This window comes from Schistocerca piceifrons, chromosome 6 (genome assembly GCF_021461385.2).
Source record: "Schistocerca piceifrons isolate TAMUIC-IGC-003096 chromosome 6, iqSchPice1.1, whole genome shotgun sequence".
In the NCBI taxonomy this organism is placed as follows: Eukaryota; Metazoa; Arthropoda; class Insecta; order Orthoptera; family Acrididae; genus Schistocerca; species Schistocerca piceifrons.
In genome coordinates, this window is record NC_060143.1 from 332113356 (window position 1) to 332134756 (window position 21401).

Genomic DNA, 21401 nt, shown 5'->3' on the forward strand with positions numbered 1-21401 from the left:
TTATTATTAATTTTTTGTGTGTTATTACATGCAGTAAATTTTTAATTTTGTAGCTTGAGAATAACTATTATTCTATAAAGAAAATCATTTAGATATGTAACAGCCACAAGCTCTTGTAAATTATGCACACTATTCAGTTATATCTCAAATAGAAGTGGAGTGTATTTACCATCTGCCACTGTGGCAGAGCTGATATTTTTCAAAATTAAAAACACCTTCATTTTGATTTTAAATTGGCAGTTGTGATACTTTAAAAAAATCTATAGAAATTCAATTTAATTGTGATCAAAATGAAAATACACTGACAGAAAAAGTTGCAACATCAAAAAATAATTAATGTAGAGTAATGAAATTTCAGGAATACTTTCATCTGTGTAATATTTTTAAGTGATTAACATTGCAAGATCACAAGTTAATGTAAGCACTAGATAAGCCAATGCAAATCTTAAATGCCAGTGCATTAATAACTGGTGTAACTGCCAAGATGTTGAATGCAAGCATGCAAACGTGCATGCATTGTGTTGTACCAGTGCCAGATTTCAGTTTGGGCTGGGATGGAGTTCCATGTCTGTTGCACTTGGTCAGTCAGTACAGGGATGATTAATGCTGTTTGTGGATGACATTGGAGATATCGTCCGATGATATTCCATATGTGCTCAACTGGAGACAGATCTAGTGACGGAGCAGGCCAAGGCAACATTCAACACTGTGTAGAGCATGTGGGTTACAATGGCAATATGTGGATGAGTGCTATGCTGTTCAAAAACACCCCCTGGAGTATTGTTCATGAATGGCAGCACAGCAGGTTGAATCACCAGATTGATATACAATTTTGCTGTCGGGGTGCATGGGAAAACAACGAGAGTGCTCCTGCTGTCATACAAAACTGCATCCCAGATGATAACTCCAGGTTTATGTACAGTGTGTGTAGCACACAGAGACAAGTTGGCTGCAGTTCCTCAGATGGCCTCCTCCTAACCAACACACAGTCATCAAAGGTGAGACAGAACCAGCTTTCATCAGAAAACCCAACAGACAGCCACCCTGCCCTCCAACAAGCTCTTGCTTGACATTACTGACGTCACAAATGGTGGTGGTTTGGGATCACGGGAATGCATGCTACAAGGCATCTGTCTTGGAGCTGTCCTTGAAGTAACCAATTTGTAACAGTCCCTTGTGTCACTGTGGCACCAACTGCTGCTCAAATTGCTTCTGCTGATTCAGTATGATGCAACAGAACCATACATCAACCAAGATGGTCTTCCCTCTTGGTAGTGCCACGTGGCCATCTGGAGCCCAGTCTTCTTGTAACCATTCTTCTCATGACCTGCTGACAGCAGTCACGTACAGTAGCTACATTTGTGCGAAGTATTTCTGCGGTACCACTGAAAGTGCATCCATCTTCTCGTAGCCCTCTGTTACATGACCTCATTTAAACTCAGTGAGGTGTTGATAATGGTGTCTTTGCCACCTTAAAGGCATTCTTGATGAACATCAGTTCATCACATCCAGTTGCAAAGGTAAAAAATACTCACAACCATTTAAGTGTGTATTTAAAGCAAATCTGATTTGCATCCTCACCCTTAAGCGACTGGTGTGAAATCTGAATAGCTATCACCTTTCAGATGCAGAAACATGCCTACCAGTGTCATTTATGTCACACAACTCATTCTTGGTGTTGCAATTTTTTTTTCTGTCAGTGTGTATAATCAAAATTTTGAATTTATCCAATGCATTATGTGCATAAAGCTGATAGATAAGTTACTGACTACAGCAGTATAATGTAAGTGGGCAGATAAGAAATCTACTCACCAGACATTGGCAGGAGAACACACATAGAAAGGTATTCAAGTTTCCAAGCTTTCAAAGCCAGTGGCTCCATTTGGCAGAAGGGTTGAGGAGGAAGGAAGAGAGATGAAGGAAAAGCACTGGTGAGGTTTAGGAAAAGGGGTAGAGTTTGGAAAAGTCATAAAGAGCCCCATATCAGGGGAAACTTACGAGACAGGATGAGTAGGAAAAGCTTTCCTAAGCCTCATCAGTCTTTTCCTTCATCCCTCTTCCTTCCCCTTCAACCTTTCTGCCAGAAGGAGGAGCCACTGACTCCGAAAGCTTGGAAACTGTAATAACTTTTATATTTGTGTTCTCCTGCTGCCACTTGGCGACTGGATTTTTTATCTATCCAATTACCTTATATTTTCTCAAATTTATTATTTTCATTGATGTAACTACAGTAGTATGTTACAGGTGGTGATGAATGTGAGGAGGCATGTCATTACAATGCACGATGTGTGTTTGATGGCGATCTTGGTGAATACCGATGTCGCTGTAGTGCTGGCTTTGTGGGTGATGGCACAGACTGCCAGCCTGAACCACTTGGATGTAACATCCTCAACAACTGTGGCGTTGGAGCTGACTGCTCTTATGACCAGGCATCAGCAGGATACCGCTGCAAGTGCAGACAGGTCAGTGATGCAGACAAAAGTGATTTTATGTAATTTTAAAACTGGCTTTTAAACAGTTAAATATATGGGTATCCATGTGCTGGCCATCCATGTGCTGCACTTTGGCAAGGTATAGAGCAAATGTTGGCATTCTCAATGACAAGTTGGAGGCAGTCAATAGGAGAATACTATGGGTGTAACCAGTAGTCAGCAGTCAATTAATCTTCTCGGTCAGATGTCTCTTGTGTCACCCTTTTCGTCTTTGTCTTCCCTTTTCCTCCCAGCAAGTGGGTCCCTCTCATCCTGGAGGTCTGAGTGACCCAGCCTCCCTTTATAACCATCTCCAGATCCTCTTTCCTCCACAAGCGAGGAAGCAGTATTTCCAAAAGCTGTGATAGTCTCTTGTTCTTTTAAATGTGTCTGTTGGAAGTTCTAAGAATTTTGTCTTTAGGAGATTGAGTACTGGTCAGCTATTCTGTCTCATAATTTCATAGTTATCACAAGATAATTTTCCTTTTGATATTTTTCAAACTCAGGAGTTTGAGAGACGCATTTCACCATGTGAGTCCTGTACTGATTTGGAATATGCTACATGTTGAATTGTGGAATGTTTTCAAATTTTCCATATTTGTTACTTGAAGATAGACAGAGAGTCATTAATACATTTTGTCTAAAAAGAGGACCTGTCCTTCAGATTAAAAGAGTCCATATATATATTTTCAGCAGAATTTTAATCCTTCAAATATCTCTTCTCTTACAGTGAGAAGATTATTTTACGTATTAGGTTCACTTGCTCTTTCATGCATGCCATGTATTATAAATAACAGTATAAATGTTTTTATGTAGTGTTACTGAAGAATCTTACGAGAACATCTCCCATAAAACCAAAATAAATTGTGGTCTCCATCTACATCTACAGACTTATCTCTCAAGCCACTGTACATTGAATGGTTGAGAGTACCTTGGGCCACTGCCAGTTACTCCCTTTCGTGTTGCACTTGAAAATGGAGTAAGGAAAAAATGACTGTCTATGTCCGTATGAGCCCAGACTTCTTTTTGTCTCCCCAGTCCTTAGTCAAGATGTACATTTGCACCAATAGAATCGTTTTGCGGGCTGTTGTGAATGCTGGTTCTCTAAACTTTCTTGACAGAGTTTCAAAAAAAGAATGTCTTCTTCCCTTTACATTTTCCCATTTGAGTTCATGGAGCATTTCCATAATGTTGACTGAAACTTCAAGTGACAATTCTAGCAGCAAATCTCTGAATTGTTTTGATGTCTTCCCTTAATCCAACTTCGTGGGGATTCCAAATGCTGTAGTGGTTCTCAAGAATGGGTTACATAAGTGTTCTGTACATGGTATCCTTTACAGATGAGTTCCACTTCTCTAGAATTCTTCCAGCAAACCAAAGTAAATTATGTGGCTTCCCTACAACTTGAGCTTAAGTGCACATTCAGTTCCATGTCACTTTGCAACATGTCTAGATATTTAATCAGCATGACTGTGTCAAGAAGCACATAACTGATACTGCATTTGAGCATCACAGAATTGTTATGCCAACTCATCTGCTTTAATTTACATTTTTTGCCATTTAGAGCAAGCTGCATTCATCACACCAAAGAGAAATTCTGTCTAAGTGAGCTTGTATCCTCCTACAGTTTCCTGGTGTGATATTTCCCTATACACTACAGCATCATTGGCAAACAGATACAGATTGCTGCTTGCTCTATACATTAGTTTGTTTATGTATATAGAGAACAAGAGCAGTGCTACCACACTTCCCAGGGGCACTGAAGATGATAACCTTACCTCTGATGAACACTTGCCATTCAGGACAATGTACTGAGTTCTATTACTTAAAAACTCTTTGGGCAACTCACATTAACTGATATCCTATTCTGTGTGCTTCGACATTAGTTAATGTCCATGTGGTAGTGTGTCAAAATGTAAAAAGGGTCACATTAAGGGCCCTCAGTGGCAAAAAAAAGTTTGTGTCCAGTCCTCATGGATGACACAGGAACTAGAATTGAGGGCAGAAAAGCAGAAGTTGAGATACAGAATTCTGTATGCAGATACAGTGGAAACTCACTTAACAAGCACTTCCCATAGTACACAATTTGCATAATGAGCAAAAAAATTGTAAAAAAATGACGTGCTTAATGAGCAATGTTTTGCATAACAAGTGATGCCAAGAAATGACAACCTAAGTGCTTGTGGAGCCGCAGTGTTGGGGGCTATGCCCTGTCAGAGGAACCATCCTGGCATTTGCCTGGAGTGATTTAGGGAAATCACGGAAAACCTAAATCAGAATGGCCGGACGCGGGACTGAACCGTCGTCCTCCCGAATGCGAGTCCAGTGTCTAACCACTGTGCCACCTCGCTCGGTAGCCGCAGTGTGTTTCACAACAGGAAGTTGTGGAGAGGAGTTCTTCAGAGGAGGAGGTGGTAACAGCAAAGCAGCAATTGCCTGGCACAATAAGAGAAATGCTGAAAGCATGGGACTTGGTTGCTTCATCAACCTAAAAAACCAGGGATTATGCACACTACAAATCTATTTGACGATAATGCTGTGTCGCATTTTCACCAAGTGTTAAGATGTCGGTAGAAACAAATGACTATAGAGAGCTTCCTAGTAAAAAAGAATTAGTTATGTATTGTGAATAATGAAGTACATAATACTGTATGTATAATTTTCTTTGGATAAATGGCATGAATAAGATAAAACTTTTAGTAATTTTTCTGCTTGGAATGCATTATTGTATTTTACATTAATTTATATGGGATAATTTGTTTCAGCTTCAAATGTTTTGCTCTACAAGTAAGATTCTGGAATGAATTATGCATGCTATGCAATGTTCCACTGTATTCCTTTACCAAGGAAAATACTGAAGAGCTTCTCCGGTTTACTTCCGGCACTCTGCAAAGTTGAGTGGTATCAATATTAGTGTCAATGGCCTTGAAAAGTGATTAAAATTAAACCAAGCTCCAGAGCATCATGGAGTCCTTGTCAGATTCTAGTCAGAAATTGCTGCTGAGTTAGCCCCAGTTTAACCATAATGTATGGTAGATCCCTTTAATAAAAAACTGTGCCCAGTGATTGGAAGAAAGTACAGATCATATCCCTCTACAAGAAAGCTAACAGAAGAGATCCACAAAGCTATCATCCAGTCTCATTTATATCCACATACTGTAGAATCCTATACAAAGGCCACTGAAAATGTGTCACCTAACAGCTTGCGTAGTTGGCTGTAATGAAATTGCAACATTGCAATAGCCTCCACTGCCCACATCCTTAGCTGGTAGCTCCTATATATTTTTTGTAAATGTACTTTACAATCACCATGTATATAAGCTGTTGCTTAATAATGTGTATGTAAGTATAATAAAGAACATGTCTGTGACAATAGAGAAAATAACAGCAGAGAGGGTTTCAAAATGTATAAAACCATGAACTCAATAAATACCAACTGACGTTAATGACAGTGTCTATGAGAAGTTGTTCCAAATTGTTACCATAATAGCTGCATACAAAATATCATGCAACAATGCAAACTGAAGCATAACAAAGAAGACACTATCAACAGCTGTAGAATGAAACTGGTGCATACTCTTTTACAGGGTGAAAGTATTAATTCTGGATACATTTTCACTCATGGCACAATTCCATCCAGTTCTCCATCATCACTGTCATTCAAATCAGAAGCAAAAGTATCATCATCATCATCAAGAGAAACCATTAGTCTCTCATTCTAATTTATAATACCATCTGTAATCTGTGCTTCTATAGTAAGCTTACCAACACGGTCTACTTTCTTCCTTGATGAGGTGGCGTCTACAGTGGCAAAACATGATGTAATGGTGTTTCCACTTCTGTTATGGTAATAGGCTTGTTATTATTTCTAATGTAAGTCTTAACATCACTCCAAACCAATTCAATTGGTTTGAAATGTCAGTGATAAGGCAGTAGCCTAATTACCATATGACCCTGTTCCCTTGCAAATTCATCTTCAACTCACATAAGTGTCACAGGCTTATTTTACTTCACAAGTGGCTATAACGCCAGTGTTGTCATACTCATATCCACAGCAAAGTGTCTTGGCAGCAATCACAGCACCATAATTTCTTTGTGGTCACTAGTTGTAGGAGTTTTGTCTAATATCGCTGAATGGTATGGTGAATTATCCATTACAAATATTGCTGGAACGCTAAACCGGAGCAAGAAATTTTTAAACCACTTTAGAAATTGTGGGTTGTCCATATCATAACAACTGTCACACTTTTTTCTTGATCATAAAAGTAAAAGTCCTTCATGCCCAAAAACATTTGAAGAACCTGCATAGTCCACAATTAATCTGGCTTCTCTTCCTGTTGGCTGATGACTGCCGCTATTCACAGTATTATTTGTCCAGCATTCATCAACTGCTTCTCCATTGTTGACCAAGGTTTCATCTAACCATATAATTGAATGGCTATCCTTTTCTATAATTTTGTGTAACAAGATACTACAAGCTGCAATCACAGGAACTGTTTTGAGCAGCTGTTATTGTCTGTTTAACTTTTTAAAACCGTAGTCCATACTTTTAAACATAATTTTAAGTGATGTTTTCCCCACCTAATAAAAGTTCATATTCTTTTAAAGAAATCACCAACATTGCTATTCTGGGGTATTATATCATGCTATAATACCCATAACTGTGCCTACAAACTGCCTCAGTTTAGAATGAATCGAGATCTGTAACTGGATAAGCTTGCCTTTTTTTTCTTGCCAAGGGTAATTAAGAAAACACTGTTTTCCCCACAGGGGCTTTGTTCCACATGGTTTATTATAGTATCTCATAAGTTATGACAGAGCATGCTTTTCCTCATTACAGTTCTTTCATTGAGCCCTAGAGTCTTTGAGCTACATTTTAAAACTTCATCAGCAGGAATTGATGGATGCCCATGAACTGAAACAATTCTTTTTCTTGCTCATAAGAACGCTCACATGTCCTCCATAGCAATTCTAAGGCCTGACTGTTTAAAGACACTCCACAGTGTAATGGATTGTCACTTGGTGAATGATAACTTTTTAGTGACATTTTTTAATTACCAAAACCTGTCTTTGAAGCGATAACACAACACAACTGTGTAGAAGCAGGCAGTGCACATTAACACATGACATTTATGTATCAGAAGCAACTTGACAGAGTCAAAACCAGCTTAGTTGCTTTTCTGTAACAGGTTCAAAAGTACCTCAAGTTACTCATTTGTTTGTCAGTCATACTGCCAACTTTAAGGGGTTGTCAAGTGATCTTGAAGCAACACATTTCAGTAGTCCAGGTATAGAAAGATCCTGAGCTCAGACATAATGAAGTGTCTCAAACAGAATGACTTCCATTCCAACAAGCTTGGATACTGAAGATACTACTTGTATGAAACTCAAGTTGCCCTTTTCTCACAATACCCTGAAAGCCATGGAGCAAGGTGGTCAGGAGGATGCAATATTTCTTGACTTAAAAAAATCATTTGATCTAATCCACAGAAATGTTTTTACCAAAAGTTCAGACAAGTTCAAACAAAATTTGTGATTTGGCTGAGGTTTTAGTGTTAGAGAGGACACAGCATGTTATATTGGATGGAGAATCATCTACATCTACATCTACATCCATACTCTGCAAGCCACCTGACGGTGTGTGGCGGAGGGTACCTTGAGTACCTCTATCGGTTCTCCCTTCTATTCCAGTCTCGTATTGTTCGTGGAAAGAAGAATTGTTGGTATGCCTCTGTGTGGGCTCTAATCTCTCTGATTTTATCCTCATGGTCTCTTCGCAAGATATACATAGGAGAGAGCAATATACTGCTTGACTCTTCGGTGAAGGTATGTTCTCGAAACTTCAACAAAAGCCCGTACCGAGCTACGGAGCGTCTCTCCTGCAGATTCTTCCACTGGAGTTTATCTATCATCTCCGTAACACTTTCGTGATTACTAAATGATCCTGTAATGAAGCGCGCTGCTCTCCGTTGGATCTTCTCTATCTCTTCTATCAACCCTATCTGGTACGGATCCCACACTGCTGAGCAGTATTCAAGCAGTGGGCGAACAAGCGTACTGTAACCTACTGCCTTTGTTTCACATGTTATCTTGGATGGCGAATCATCCTCAGAAGTAGAAGTAGCTTCAGGTGTATTGCAGGGGTTATCTTTGGACCCTTCTTGTTCATGTTTACATTAGTGACCTGACAGATGATATTAATAGTAACCTCAGATATTTTGCAGTTTTCTGTAATGAAGTACTGCCTGAAGAAGCTGCACGAATATTCAGTCATTCTTGAAAAGACTTTAAGTTGGAGCAAGGATTGGCAACCAGCTTTAAATGTTAAGAAGTGAAAAATTAGGCACCAGACAAGAAAACCTAGCATCCTATAACTACAGCAACAGTGAGTCACAATTGGAATCAGTCAAGTCATGCAAATATGTGGATGTAATAATTTGTAGACATATGATATGGAATGATCACATAGGCTGATCTGTAAGTAAGGAAGGTGGCATACTTTGGTTCATTGGCAGGATTCTTCAAAAATTCTGTCAGTCCGCAAAGAAGACTGTTTAAAAATCACTTGTGCATCCCATATTTGAATATTGCTTAAGTGTATGCAATCCATAAAAGTAGGATAAACGAGGGATACTGAACATACACCAAGGAGAATGGTTTGAATGGTCATGTAGTCCATTCATGAAGAGAAGAATGAGAGCTCCCCAATTCTGAATTGGCAGAAGTTGATCGACTTTCACCTGCTCATGTTTTGTTTCTGTCCACTGTCAACCTTGGCTATCTAATACAGAACCTCATGTCTGTAGCTATTGCAAAGTGATTGTTGTGCTATGTTGTGTTGTGGTGCAAATTAATACATCTATATTACTGATGAATGACAAATTGGTTCTTGGCACATCACAGGCAGTATCAGATACTCCTTGGAGAAGGGCAAGCAGTAGTACTTTATGGAGTGCAACAAGAAAAATAATTAATAATAAATGTTGCAAGCAGGAGATCAAAAATAAAGAGTTGCTTCACACTCACTCTCAGCCAATGTAATAAACAGTGACATACACAGGAGCAAGTTCCAACATTGTGAGAAGAAATCAGAAATTTTGTAAAGATATTCCTGGGATATCACCAGAAACTCCCAGTAAAAAGTTCAGTTCAACAATGCTTTGAAGTTTTCTTCCCCTTTGTCTGAATTACTTTAAAGTGGTAATTTTGCTTGTGGTTTTTTTAAACACATTATTGATTATAGGAATTCCTGGTACTGTTTCCCTTAAAATGTGGCTTTTTGAAACCACATATGTTGTTGTTGTTGTGGTCTTCAGTCCTGAGACTGGTTTGATGCAGCTCTCCATGCTACTCTATCCTGTGTGAGCTTCTTCACCTCCCAGTACATACTGCAACCTACATCCTTCTGAATCTGCTTAGTGTATTCATCTTTTGGTCTCCCTCTACGATTTTTACCCTCCACGCTGCCCTCCAATGCTAAATTTGTGATCCCTTGATGCCTCAGAACATGTCCTACCAACCGGTCCCTTCTTCTTGTCAAGTTGTGTCACAAACTCCTCTTCTCCCCAATTCTATTCAATACCTCCTCATTAGTTATGTGATCTACCCACCTAATCTTCAGCATTCTTCTGTAGCACCACATTTCAAAAGCTTCTATTCTCTTCTTGTCCAAACTATTTATAGTCCACGTTTCACTTCCATACATGGCTACACTCCATACAAATACTTTCAGAAACGACTTCCTGACACTTAAATCTATACTCGATGTTAACAAATTTCTCTTCTTCAGAAACCCTTTCCTTGCCATTTCCAGTCTACATTTTATATCCTCTCTACTTCGACCCTTATCAGTTATTTTGCTCCCCAAATAGCAAAACTCCTTTACTACTTTAAGTGTCTCATTTGCTAATCTAATTCCCTCAGCATCACCCAACTTAATTCGACTACATTCCATTATCCTCATTTTGCTTTTGTTGATGTTCATCTTATATCCTTCTTTCAAGACACTGTCCATTCCGTTTAACTGCTCTTCCAAGTCCTTTGCTGTCTCTGACAGAATTATAATGTCATCGGCGAACCTCAGAGTTTTTACTTCTTCTCCATGGATTTTAATACCTACTCCAAATTTTTCTTTTGTTTCCTTTACTGCTTGCTCAATATACAGATTGAATAACATCGGGGAGAGGCTACAACCCTGTCTCACTCCCTTCTCAACCGCTGCTTCCCTATCATGTCCCTCACTCTTATAACTGCCATCTGGTTTCTGTACAAATTGTAAATAGCATATCGCTCCCTGCATTTGACCCCTGCCAACCTCAGAATTTGAAAGAGAATATTCCAGTCAACATTGTCAAAAGCTTTCTCTAAGTCTACAAATGGTAGGAAAGTAGGTTTGCCTTTCCTCAATCTATCTTCTAAGATAAGTCATAGGCTCGGTATTGCCTCACATGTTCCAATATTTCTACGGAATCCAGACTGATAATCCCCAATGTTGGCTTCTACCAGTTTTTCCATTTGTCTCTACGAATTTGTGTTGGGATTTTGCAGCTGTGACTTATTTAACTGATAGTTCGGCAATTTTCACATCTGTCAAGATGTGCTTTCATTGGGATTGGAATTATTACATTCTTCTTGAAGACTGTGGGTATTTCGCCTGTTTCATACATCTTGCTCACCAGATGGTAGAGTTTTGTCAGGACTGGCTCTCCCAAGCCTTTCAGTAGTTCTAATGGAATGTTGTCTTGTCCCGGGGCCTTGTTTCAACTTAGGTCCTTCCGTGCTCTGTCAAACTCTTCACACAGTATCATATCTCCCATTTCATCTGCATCTACGTCCTCTTCCATTTCCATAGTACTGTTCTCAACTACATCGCCCTTGTATAGACCCTCTATATACTCCTTCCACCTTTCTGCTTTCCCTCCTTTGTTTAGAACTGGTTTTCCATCTGAGCTCTTGATATTCATACAAGTGGTTCTCTTTTTTCCAAAGCTCTCTATAATTTTCCTGTAGACAGTATCTATCTTACCCCTAGTGAGATAAGCCTCTACATCCTTACATTTGTCCTCTAGCCATCCCTGCTTAGCCATTTTGCACTTCCTGTCGATCTCATTTTTGAGACGTTTGTATTCCTTTTTGCCTGCTTCATTTTCTGCATTTTTATATTTTCTCCTTTCATCAATTAAATTCAATATCTCTTCTGTTACCCAAGGATTTCTACTAGCCCTCATCTTTTTACCTACTTGATCCTCTGCTGCCTTCACTACTTCATCCCTCAGAGCTACCCATTCTTCTTCTACTGTATTTCTTTCCCCCATTTGTGACAATTGTTCCCTTATGCTCTCCCTGAAACTCTGTACAACCTCTGGTTTAATCAGTTTGTCCAGGTCCCATCTCCTTAAATTCCCATCTTTTTGCAGTTTCTTCAGTTTTAATCTACAGTTCATAACCAATAGATTGTGGTCAGAGGCCACATCTGCCCCTGGAAATGTCTTACAATTTAATACCTGGTTCCTAAATCTCTGTCTTACCATTATATAATCTATCTGATACCTTCTAGTATTTCCATGTGTACAACCTTCTTTTATGATTCTTGATCAAAGTGTTAGCTATGATTAAGTTATGCTTTGTGCAAAATTTTACCAGACAGCTTCCTCTTTCATTTCTTTCCCCAACAGGATCCCAGGAGTTATAAAATCCTGCAGTCATTAAACCTGTTCTGATCTCATGTGCAAGCCCCCCCCCCCCCCCAAAAAAAAAAAAAAAAAAAAAAAAAAAAAAAAAAAAAAAAAAAAAAAAAAAAAAAAAAAAATTTCTGTTGCATGGCAAAGGCTGGAGTAACAGTGGTGATTGTTGAATTTCCACTATAGAGTGATGAATAAGTTGTTTAGCTGATATGAGTCCTGTCACATGTCAGTTTCTTTTGCATCTTTATAAAAATGGCAGTCATCATTATTTGTATTCAATTAATAGTTGGTGCACAGTGTGATACCTGGGGCCAAAACCTTCACAACTCTGAAGATGGTTTCCAGACATCTGTGGACCTTTCCTTGCTTATTGTAACTTATTTGCATAGAGTACAGTCCTACTTTCTGACCTCCTCTTCATCTTCCTTCCCCCCCCCCCCCCCCTCCCCCCCCCCCCCTGCCCCCATGTAGGCCAGGATTGATGACTAGGAAGGGCACTGCAGGAAGGGCCAACAACTGGAAGATTACTGGAGGCAACATAGTGTCATCAAACTCACAGTAGATGAAATCGTTATCAATACTGCTGAATTGGACAGCAGTGACTTCAAAAATTAATCATTCACTGATGAGAAATATAATGAGACTGATTCTTAGTGATTTATGTGAGTCACAATTCAGTGTTACATTTGATAATAAATGTTCAAAATTTTAATAATTCTGTCTATTGCCACAATGTAAGTTTTACTACTGGCTCCTTTTAATTTAAAGTTGTCTATGAGTACTGATACAGAATTAATAACAACAAGCACCATTATTCAACATGGAACCATCAATTCCTGTAAGCTTTTGTTGTGCCCCTGTTTCAGTTTTTATTTTCGCAGATGTGCGATACACAGCAGTTGCAAACGGGCATTTGGGAGGGTGACGGTTCAAAGCCTCTTCCAGCCATCCTGATTTAGGTTTTCCCTGATTTCCCTAAATCACTTAAGGCAAATGCCGGGATGGTTCCTTTGAAAGGTCACAGCTAACTCCCTTCCCTATCCTTCCCTAATCTGATGGGACCAATGATCTCACTGTTTTGTGCCCCTCCCCCAAATCAACCAATCAACCAACCTTGTAATACGGTACCATGGCCAGTAGATGTCACTGTTGATGCCACTTGGAGCATAAATTAATGTGTGAGTAGTGCAGGACATATGTGGGGCTTGTTCTCCACTCACTGCCCCTCACCATTCAGCACTGCTGGGAGGTGGAATGTAAAACTTGCTACCTCCACTCCACAACCTCCTCAGAATTAGTTCTTCTCCTTGTGAACAGACTGTAGGTTTGTTTGACTCATAGGGGTGGGCCACAGAAATGCTGCAAAACCTGAACTGGCAGACACTCGAAGATAGCCTCCAGTTGTCCTTCAAAAGCCTATTTACAAAGTTCAGGAAACATTATTAAGGGAGAAACCTACAAATAAATTGCAACCTCTTATATATGGTTTCCATGGAAGCTGTGGAGACACAACTTTACAGATTACAGTATTTGCAGGGGCATTTAAGCAGTTATTCCTCCTGTACTCTGTACTTAATTGGCACAGAAAAAAGCCCTAACATGTGGTAACCACTGCCACGTACTTCACAGTGGTTTGCAGAGTATATTATATTTATCTGAATATTATTATTTTTCATGGCATTACTACTGTTCTTCAAATATTGCTATTCCAAGCAGTGATACTATTATCCTTTTCTTCAAGTCCTGGTAGTTTTGTAAAATTGATTACATAAAATAATCACAAACACAAGAAGCAATAAATTCTGTTGTTTCCCTTCATTTACACAATGTTTTCCTTCAAATGACTTTGAAACAGTGTCACAATGAATTTCTGAAACAGTCCAAGGTACCATATCATCTATAAGTGCCTAATAATTCTGAGATTTTAAGAAATAAAATTGTTATAATCATGGATGCTTTCCTTCTGTCTTGAAATCGCAGTGTGTGATAACAAACATCTTTATTTTGTAGGGTATGCGTGGTGATGGTTACACATGTGTACCTGAAATAACATGTATCACCAATCCAGAACTATGCAGCCAGGATGCTACATGTGTTGCTGATGCTACAGGCAGCTACATTTGCCAATGTAATCCTGGCTTTCGTGGAAATGGTGCTTTCTGCAGACGTATGTTTCATCTTTGTTTGTTCCAATTAATCAATGTTGACTTTTATATTTTGAGCAAATGGTTAACAGCCTATACATAATGTTTGACATATATTATCTTCCACTTATTACTGGCTTTCTTTATTGAATGCTGATGCAGTTTCAATATTTATATTGTCCTCAAGCATTATTGATAATAGAATCCTGACACACGGAAAATTTCTAGAAAGAACCACACGAACTAGAAATGTAATGGATATAATTAAGTCAGTTATTGTTCACACACAGCTTGAAATACAATGGATGTTTGAGATTCTGTATGGGGACTACTTATAATCATTTTACAGTCAAAAATAGAAAAGTATGTAGTGAAACACAAAAAAGAAGCAGGGAAAAACACTGATCTGATATCGTGATTTACATATAACTTAAATTTCTGCATAAAAAACTTAAAATCAAAGACAAGATGAAAAATGAATATTAATTAAGAAAGAAGAGAAAACTTTTATATCAGAACAACTTAAGTAAAAATAATAGGAAACTAACAGGAAAATGATCATATCTTGAGCATTCAGTACTTTATATCCAACCCTTGTAACTTGATAGACAATATCAGTGGAAGTACCAGGAGGCTTTACAGTGGAGGTAGAGTGTGATGGAAAGGAATGGAAGAAAGATGCAGCATATACTGTTGCATAAATGCATTTTTTTCTGTTTACAGGTATATCAAAACACGAAGGAAATTTTCTTCTTTTGAATCGTGGCATGGCTATGATGCGAGTACCATTTAAACCTTCAAGGAAGGATCCAGGAAACTTTATTTTCTATCAGTATTATCAAATGGCAATAGGTAAGAAATTATTATTATTATTATTATTAGTAGTAGTAGTAGTAGTAGTAGTAGTAGTCGTGGTGGTGGTTGTGGTGGTGGTGGTGGTGCTGCTGGTGGTGGTGTGGTGGCAGTGGTATTTTACATTATACTGCTACAGAACCCAGCAGTACTTTGCAATTGCTAAATAAGAAGGGAAGTTGATGCGTATCCTAATCTTCCTCCCCACCCACACCACCCCACCACTGGCCACTCTCTTTGGTCCATCTTCTCCTCCTGCATCCTCTCTCTGTCCATCACTTCCTCCTCCATCTCTGTGTCGTCCTCTCTCTATCCATTTCCTCTTTCCCCCTCTCTATGTTAATTTCATGCCACCTCTTAGCCCACCTCGTTATCCCCCATCTTTCTGACTCTTGAGTCTTGTTTGTTGGTGTTGCAAAGGATACCTTGACTGGAGTCGCTTAAAATGAATGGGTAAACCAGTTGCGATCACTGGTCTACAGGGAATGGAGAGACCTCTCCAGCTGTTGGATATGTGAGGATAGTAGCTTTAATGACAGTATTTCACATGTGTTTTCTGTTAATATCATCTGCTAGGAGTAAAATGAAGCAGCACATTGTTGTGATTGCAAACTTTTTTTAAAAATTATGTAGAAGGAGAAAGAATATATACAGAAGAAACAATTTGCCTATAGTTTAAATGCCATGATGTTTTTGTTAAAATTCAGTGCTAAAAAGAAAAGTAAACCACACATTTTCACAGCACCACATTTTTTCCTTGCAGCCAGTTTTTATCAGAAAACCTGTACAGTGTTGCTTAAAAAAATATACAGCCTATGTCCATCTGAATGCTTATTAAAGTATTGTCCAAAAAATTTGAAGTAAATTGATGAAGAACATGTCAAGATTTTTGCCAATAATGTTGGCTATTGCACCATATATATAATTATATACTACATATATTTTAAAAAAATATATAGTCTATGGCTGTACAAATTGTATTAGAGTATCGTGAGAAATTTGAAATAAATAAGTAAAGAACTTTTCAAGATTCTTACCAACAATGTTTCCTCCTTATGTGTTACATATATATATTTACATACAATATATTGTATGTTTAAAAATATGCAGCCTCTGTCCAACTACACATTTGTTAAAGTATCCTGCAAGAATTTGAAGTAAATCGGTCTGGAGCTTTTTGAGATTTTTAGTAACTATTTTAAACTATGATTTGTATGACAGTATAGATTGTGACTTTTTTGGTTCTTTTTTGGGGGAAAGTTATGAGTACCATCATAAATGTTCTACAGTCAATACATAGTAAGTGAAACAGTCTATATGATTTTATTTTAAAAGAAGGCATTAATTAGTTTGTTCAGCATTTAATATAGTCTGACACTAGATTGTTTAAATCTGTGAGTAATTTCCTGAAACGAAAATTTTTATAACCCTTAATTCTGTTGTTTAATCTTAGGTATTGACATTGACTGTGAAGAAGGCCGTGTGTACTGGAGTGACATAACAGGGAAAAGAATCAAAAGCTCAAACTATAATGGCAGCAATAGCACTATTTTCATCAGCACAGGTAAGATTTTTGTTTATTTTGTTTTTTCAGACAGTATTGTAAGTACACTCCATGACAAAGAAGGTGAAGCATCCAGAAGACGTCCTCGGATGTCAGTGTAACATTGTACATTTACACACCATTGGCTGGTAAGTAAGCAGCTAGAGTGGCAATTCTGTTACATGTACCATTACCAGGCCTGGAAGTGTATATAAGGGACATGAACAACATCAGATATTGAATGATCACTGTGAAATACACGGAGATGCTGTGTACACTTGTGAGACAGCATTATAAGCACTGGATAGAGTTTGAAAGGAACTTCAATTTGGCCTGCTGGACAAATCATGCAGTATCCAGATTTGTGGGGCATTCGGATGCAATAGTGGCCTGATGTTGGCCTACATGGGGACATGACAGCAGGCATGTTTGTCATCAATGTTGTTACGGTCAACCATGTCTGATCACCAAGAGGGAGAATCACTTTATTGTGCACCAAGCACATCACAGGCCCTTCACATCTGCATCTGCATTTGCCATACAAGAACAAGGAATGAATGGACTCCCTGCAACACTGTATCATCCTGCACCATTGGTCTGAGACTAGCATCATCCAGACCAGGACATTATTGTCCCATGCGTAGGCTGTGATTAACACCACAACACAAACAGTTCGATTCGAGCAGTGCCATGATTGCGACGCATGGACTGCTGACGAATGGCATCACATTGTGTTTAGCAATGGACTGCACTTCTGCACTACCCCAAATGACCACCATCAGTGAGTATCATGATGATCTGGGAAGAGGTCCTATTCTCCAATGTTTACTGAAGCATAGTAATGTTACTCCTGGCACCTCGGTCTGGGAAGCCATTGATATGACTTCAGATCATGACTGGTAGTGACTCTGAGGGTACAGTGGTACATCACAGACACTCTGCATAATTATGCAGGGTGTATACGACCCGGGACAGCCGGGAGATCCGGGAAAAACCCGGGAATTTTTTCATCCGAGAGAAAACCAGGAAAACCCCAGGAATTTTTTAGAATTCTGGGAATTTTTCATTGTTTTAGTTTTCAGTTCAATTTTTGTAATTTTGACCAGTAAGGACCGATACCCTAACAAAGGATATTACTATATCCCGTAACTGTAGAATAATACTGCAGCATTAAAACATGAACGAGAGAAAAAATGAAAATAAAACTTAAATTGCAAAGGAAATGTGCCATATAAAATAACACAGTGCACATACAAGCATCTGCCAACAGCAAAATATGTCAAAGACTTTAGGAAGACTATGCAATGCTTCGTAACAACAAATTGCCTCCGATGAGCGTGACGTCACAACTGTTTACATTAGATTCATTCAAGCAGTTTATGAGTGGGCTCATGCAGTTGAGTTGCATATGAGTTATAGTTTCTCCCACTTCTGGCTACTGAAACCTGGCTGCTGGTTGTGTAAGCAGCAGTAGCAGCAACCAGCGACATGGGGTACCTGGAAAATTTTACTGGCTCGCCCAAGCTGCCAGATTCACGCGTGCACAGCAGGCCCGGATCTGGTTGGGGGCAAACCGGGGTATCTGAGCTGGGTGGAAATTTCAGGGGGAGGGGGCAAATTCATATTATTGATGAAAATAACCTTGTTTCACAAAGCACCTAGCATCCAGTGCACTTGGGTCTATCGATTATTCATATGATTTTGAAACACACCCCTGCTGGTTTTTGAACATTTTTGAACACATTATAAGTTGATTTCTGAGTGAATTATAAGTTGATTTTTGAATGCATGCATAGTGTACATGATGTCTCTGCCAGGGGAATCCTCGTCACATCTAGAAATGAACTTAACTGCAGACAAAATGGGACGGGGCTATACGAGCTGACAGGAATAAAGCCGAACCGGTGAATGCCAACTGCTGCTTGTTTATGTGGTTGATTCGGTTTGCAAATGTTCAGCATTGTCATGATAGATTCAGACTACTAGAGTGGAAATAAACGACTAACAGGAATAACAGGTAAGAAAGGTTATGTATTATCTTCTCGGTGTATCCAAGAATGTGAAATTTGAACAAAAATTTTTGACCAGATCACTACACTAGACAGGGCTAGTTGTAGCCCTCATCTATCAGCTGCTTAAGTTCCATTCTGGGAGTAGCATAGAAAAGGCATTGTACAAACACGTAATAACGCCTAACCAGAGAATAATTGCTGGATAACTAAACCGGTGATTGTGGCATGGTTAGTAAAGGTAACTGGAGAATGAGTTTTGACGGTGCTAGGAATAGTTGTAGAATTAGTGATGACAAGATTGTGTCTTAGGACGAGGAAGGAGAAGAAATTATAGAAGAATATGACTATTCCAAATTTATACAAAAATTTCGTTCTACCAATTTTCGATCTCGTACGCGAGAAACTGGAGTGTATGAATGAAATGTGAAACTATTTCCTAACATAAAACTTTTTCATTGTAGTAGGCCAAATAGATATTTTGTATTGGTACTTCGTGAATTATATTGTCGTACTATAAAAAATATCATTATTGCCAAAACAGTCTCGCTTATTTGGAGTGTGTTACAATTGCTGCAATATTAGAAAGGCCTATTTTGTTGTATCCAGCACAAAGTGACAAAATAGATGTAATCAGATCTAGAAACCACACCAGTCTTGGGTACTGTTTGTATTAACACCTTTTTCAGTATTAGACAATGACATTTAGATTTTTCATGTAGCAAAATGTTTGATGAACTTTGATGAGGTAATAGTTCTTTCACAGAAAGGAAAGCATGCCATGTAAAGCTGCAGCAAGATTAGAGAGAAGAATTGCTAGGACCTAAGGATTGAAGATATGTGTACTGTCTTGTCTGTCTCTTGTCTTTACTGGTTTTAGGTATCCTATATTTAATTTTATGTCACACAGAAAACCAGTTATTAGCTAATAGGCAATAAAGAGTCCAGATTTTCTGAAGAGTTCTTGTTCTCCCGGTTACAAATAATCCCATCCAGTATTAAAGGCATTTTTTTTTTTTTTTTAAAAAAAAAAGAGGGGCAGGATGTCAAACCAGCCAACTGGGAGCAGGAGAGGCACTACATGACATTTTAATTTCCACTGTCCTGAAATAGTTTGATGGAATCCATTACGAAATATACATGTTTGAGTTCCACAGAGCAAAATACAGTGACGTGTGGTATAAGAATGTTGTCTGGAGAGGTGTGGCACTGCACTTTGGCACACTTAAGACCAAATAACATGTCTTACATTTCCTCGAAGATATATGCTTTATGTATGACTCTTCTGAAAGATGTGCACTATAGAATGAACTTATTTTTGAAAAGTCTTTTTTTTTTTTAATTTTTTTTAAATTTTTGACGTTCTGATGTGCAGAGCAGTCTGAGCTAGTGGGAGGGGTGGGTAGTCTTCATGTGACCCATGTTTACATTTAGTGATTTTTCTGTTTCCTCGGGAGGACGACGGTTCAATCCCGTCTCCGGCCATCCTGATTTAGGTTTTCCGTGATTTCCCTAAATCGTTTCAGGCAAATGCCGGGATGGTTCCTTTGAAAGGGCACAGCCGATTTCCTTCCCCATCCTTCCCTAACCCGAGCTTGCACTCCGTCTCTAATGACCTCGTTGTCGACGGGACGTTAAACACCACTAACCTAACCCATCTGTTTCCTCTTCATTTACTGCTCTCACGCCAAATGAAAACAAGACAAATTTCTGTGGCTGGGAGCCATTGAGTGAATTAAAATACATTCACATAATTACAGAAGGCTAAAATATGTTACTAGTTTCAGATTTTATTTTATTTCCACCTTTCTGACAGTCAAGCATTAATCGCCTTGCAGAACAGTGAAGTTATTTTTGTCGGTCTGCTGAAGAATTTTGGCTTTTATTAAACTTTCCTGCTGAGGCAGTTAATTTATTTGAAACGGAGTGTTTAATTCCACACTATTGGCTAGTTTCAACTGTTAGCTGCATTCAAGTGCATGTTTTCATCTTCTAGCACATACGGCATTATGCCATAATAAAGAACCAAACACGAGATAATACAGCACTGGTACTCCAAGAAAATGTACGTCCCGAAAACCACACCGAAAAGCTTAATATCAGGTCGAGGCCTACGTCAATGGGAATCTGGACATATTAATGTGTGCTTTAATGCAAACTACTCATTTTAGTGTGGTTCACAAAATTCTGATGCTCTTAGAGTATTTTCTGATGTCTTGTTTCTTTTATGACATAGGCCTAATGTAAGTAAGATATTTTAACGTTTTACACATATGAACATACAGGCTGCCTATGTCACCGTAGCTGTGCAAGTGCAGCGACGCCTCTTATCTGACGCTCTCTGGCAATTGCTAAAATTAATCTATTTCTAACAGGTCAAGGAAAAATATTGCGAATTGTGGTTCGAAAAGTGTTATTTTCAAAGCAAATTTACTTTTATGCAAGATGAACTATGTGCAAGAATGTACGATGAATTTCTTAAATCACAGAGTGCTTGCTCTTGTTTAAAAATCAACCCTTTGATAATGAGCCATTTAGAAGAATTTTGAGCCCAGAAGATCAGAGATTTATGTCGGTATTAAAAATTTTACTGGTGTATTTGTGCAATATACCTTAAAGTGTAATATGTGCTAAACAGATCAATATTGTATGTGAAAGTTTAGCTTCTCTTGTAGCTTATTAATCTTCGACACAAATAT

The 21401-nt window shown here is 38.6% G+C and overlaps 1 protein-coding gene across 2 annotated transcripts in view; it reads left to right on the forward strand.

Annotated features, from left to right (window-relative positions):
• LOC124803083 (nidogen) overlaps window positions 1-21401 on the forward strand; it is a 329301-nt gene that overhangs the window by 285508 nt on the left and 22392 nt on the right. For both annotated transcript variants that reach the window (XM_047264214.1, XM_047264215.1), the window contains 4 exons: window positions 2245-2462; window positions 14165-14321; window positions 15022-15150; window positions 16604-16714. In XM_047264214.1, coding sequence (XP_047120170.1) covers window positions 2245-2462; window positions 14165-14321; window positions 15022-15150; window positions 16604-16714 — 615 coding nt within the window. The remainder of the gene's footprint in view (window positions 1-2244; window positions 2463-14164; window positions 14322-15021; window positions 15151-16603; window positions 16715-21401) is intronic.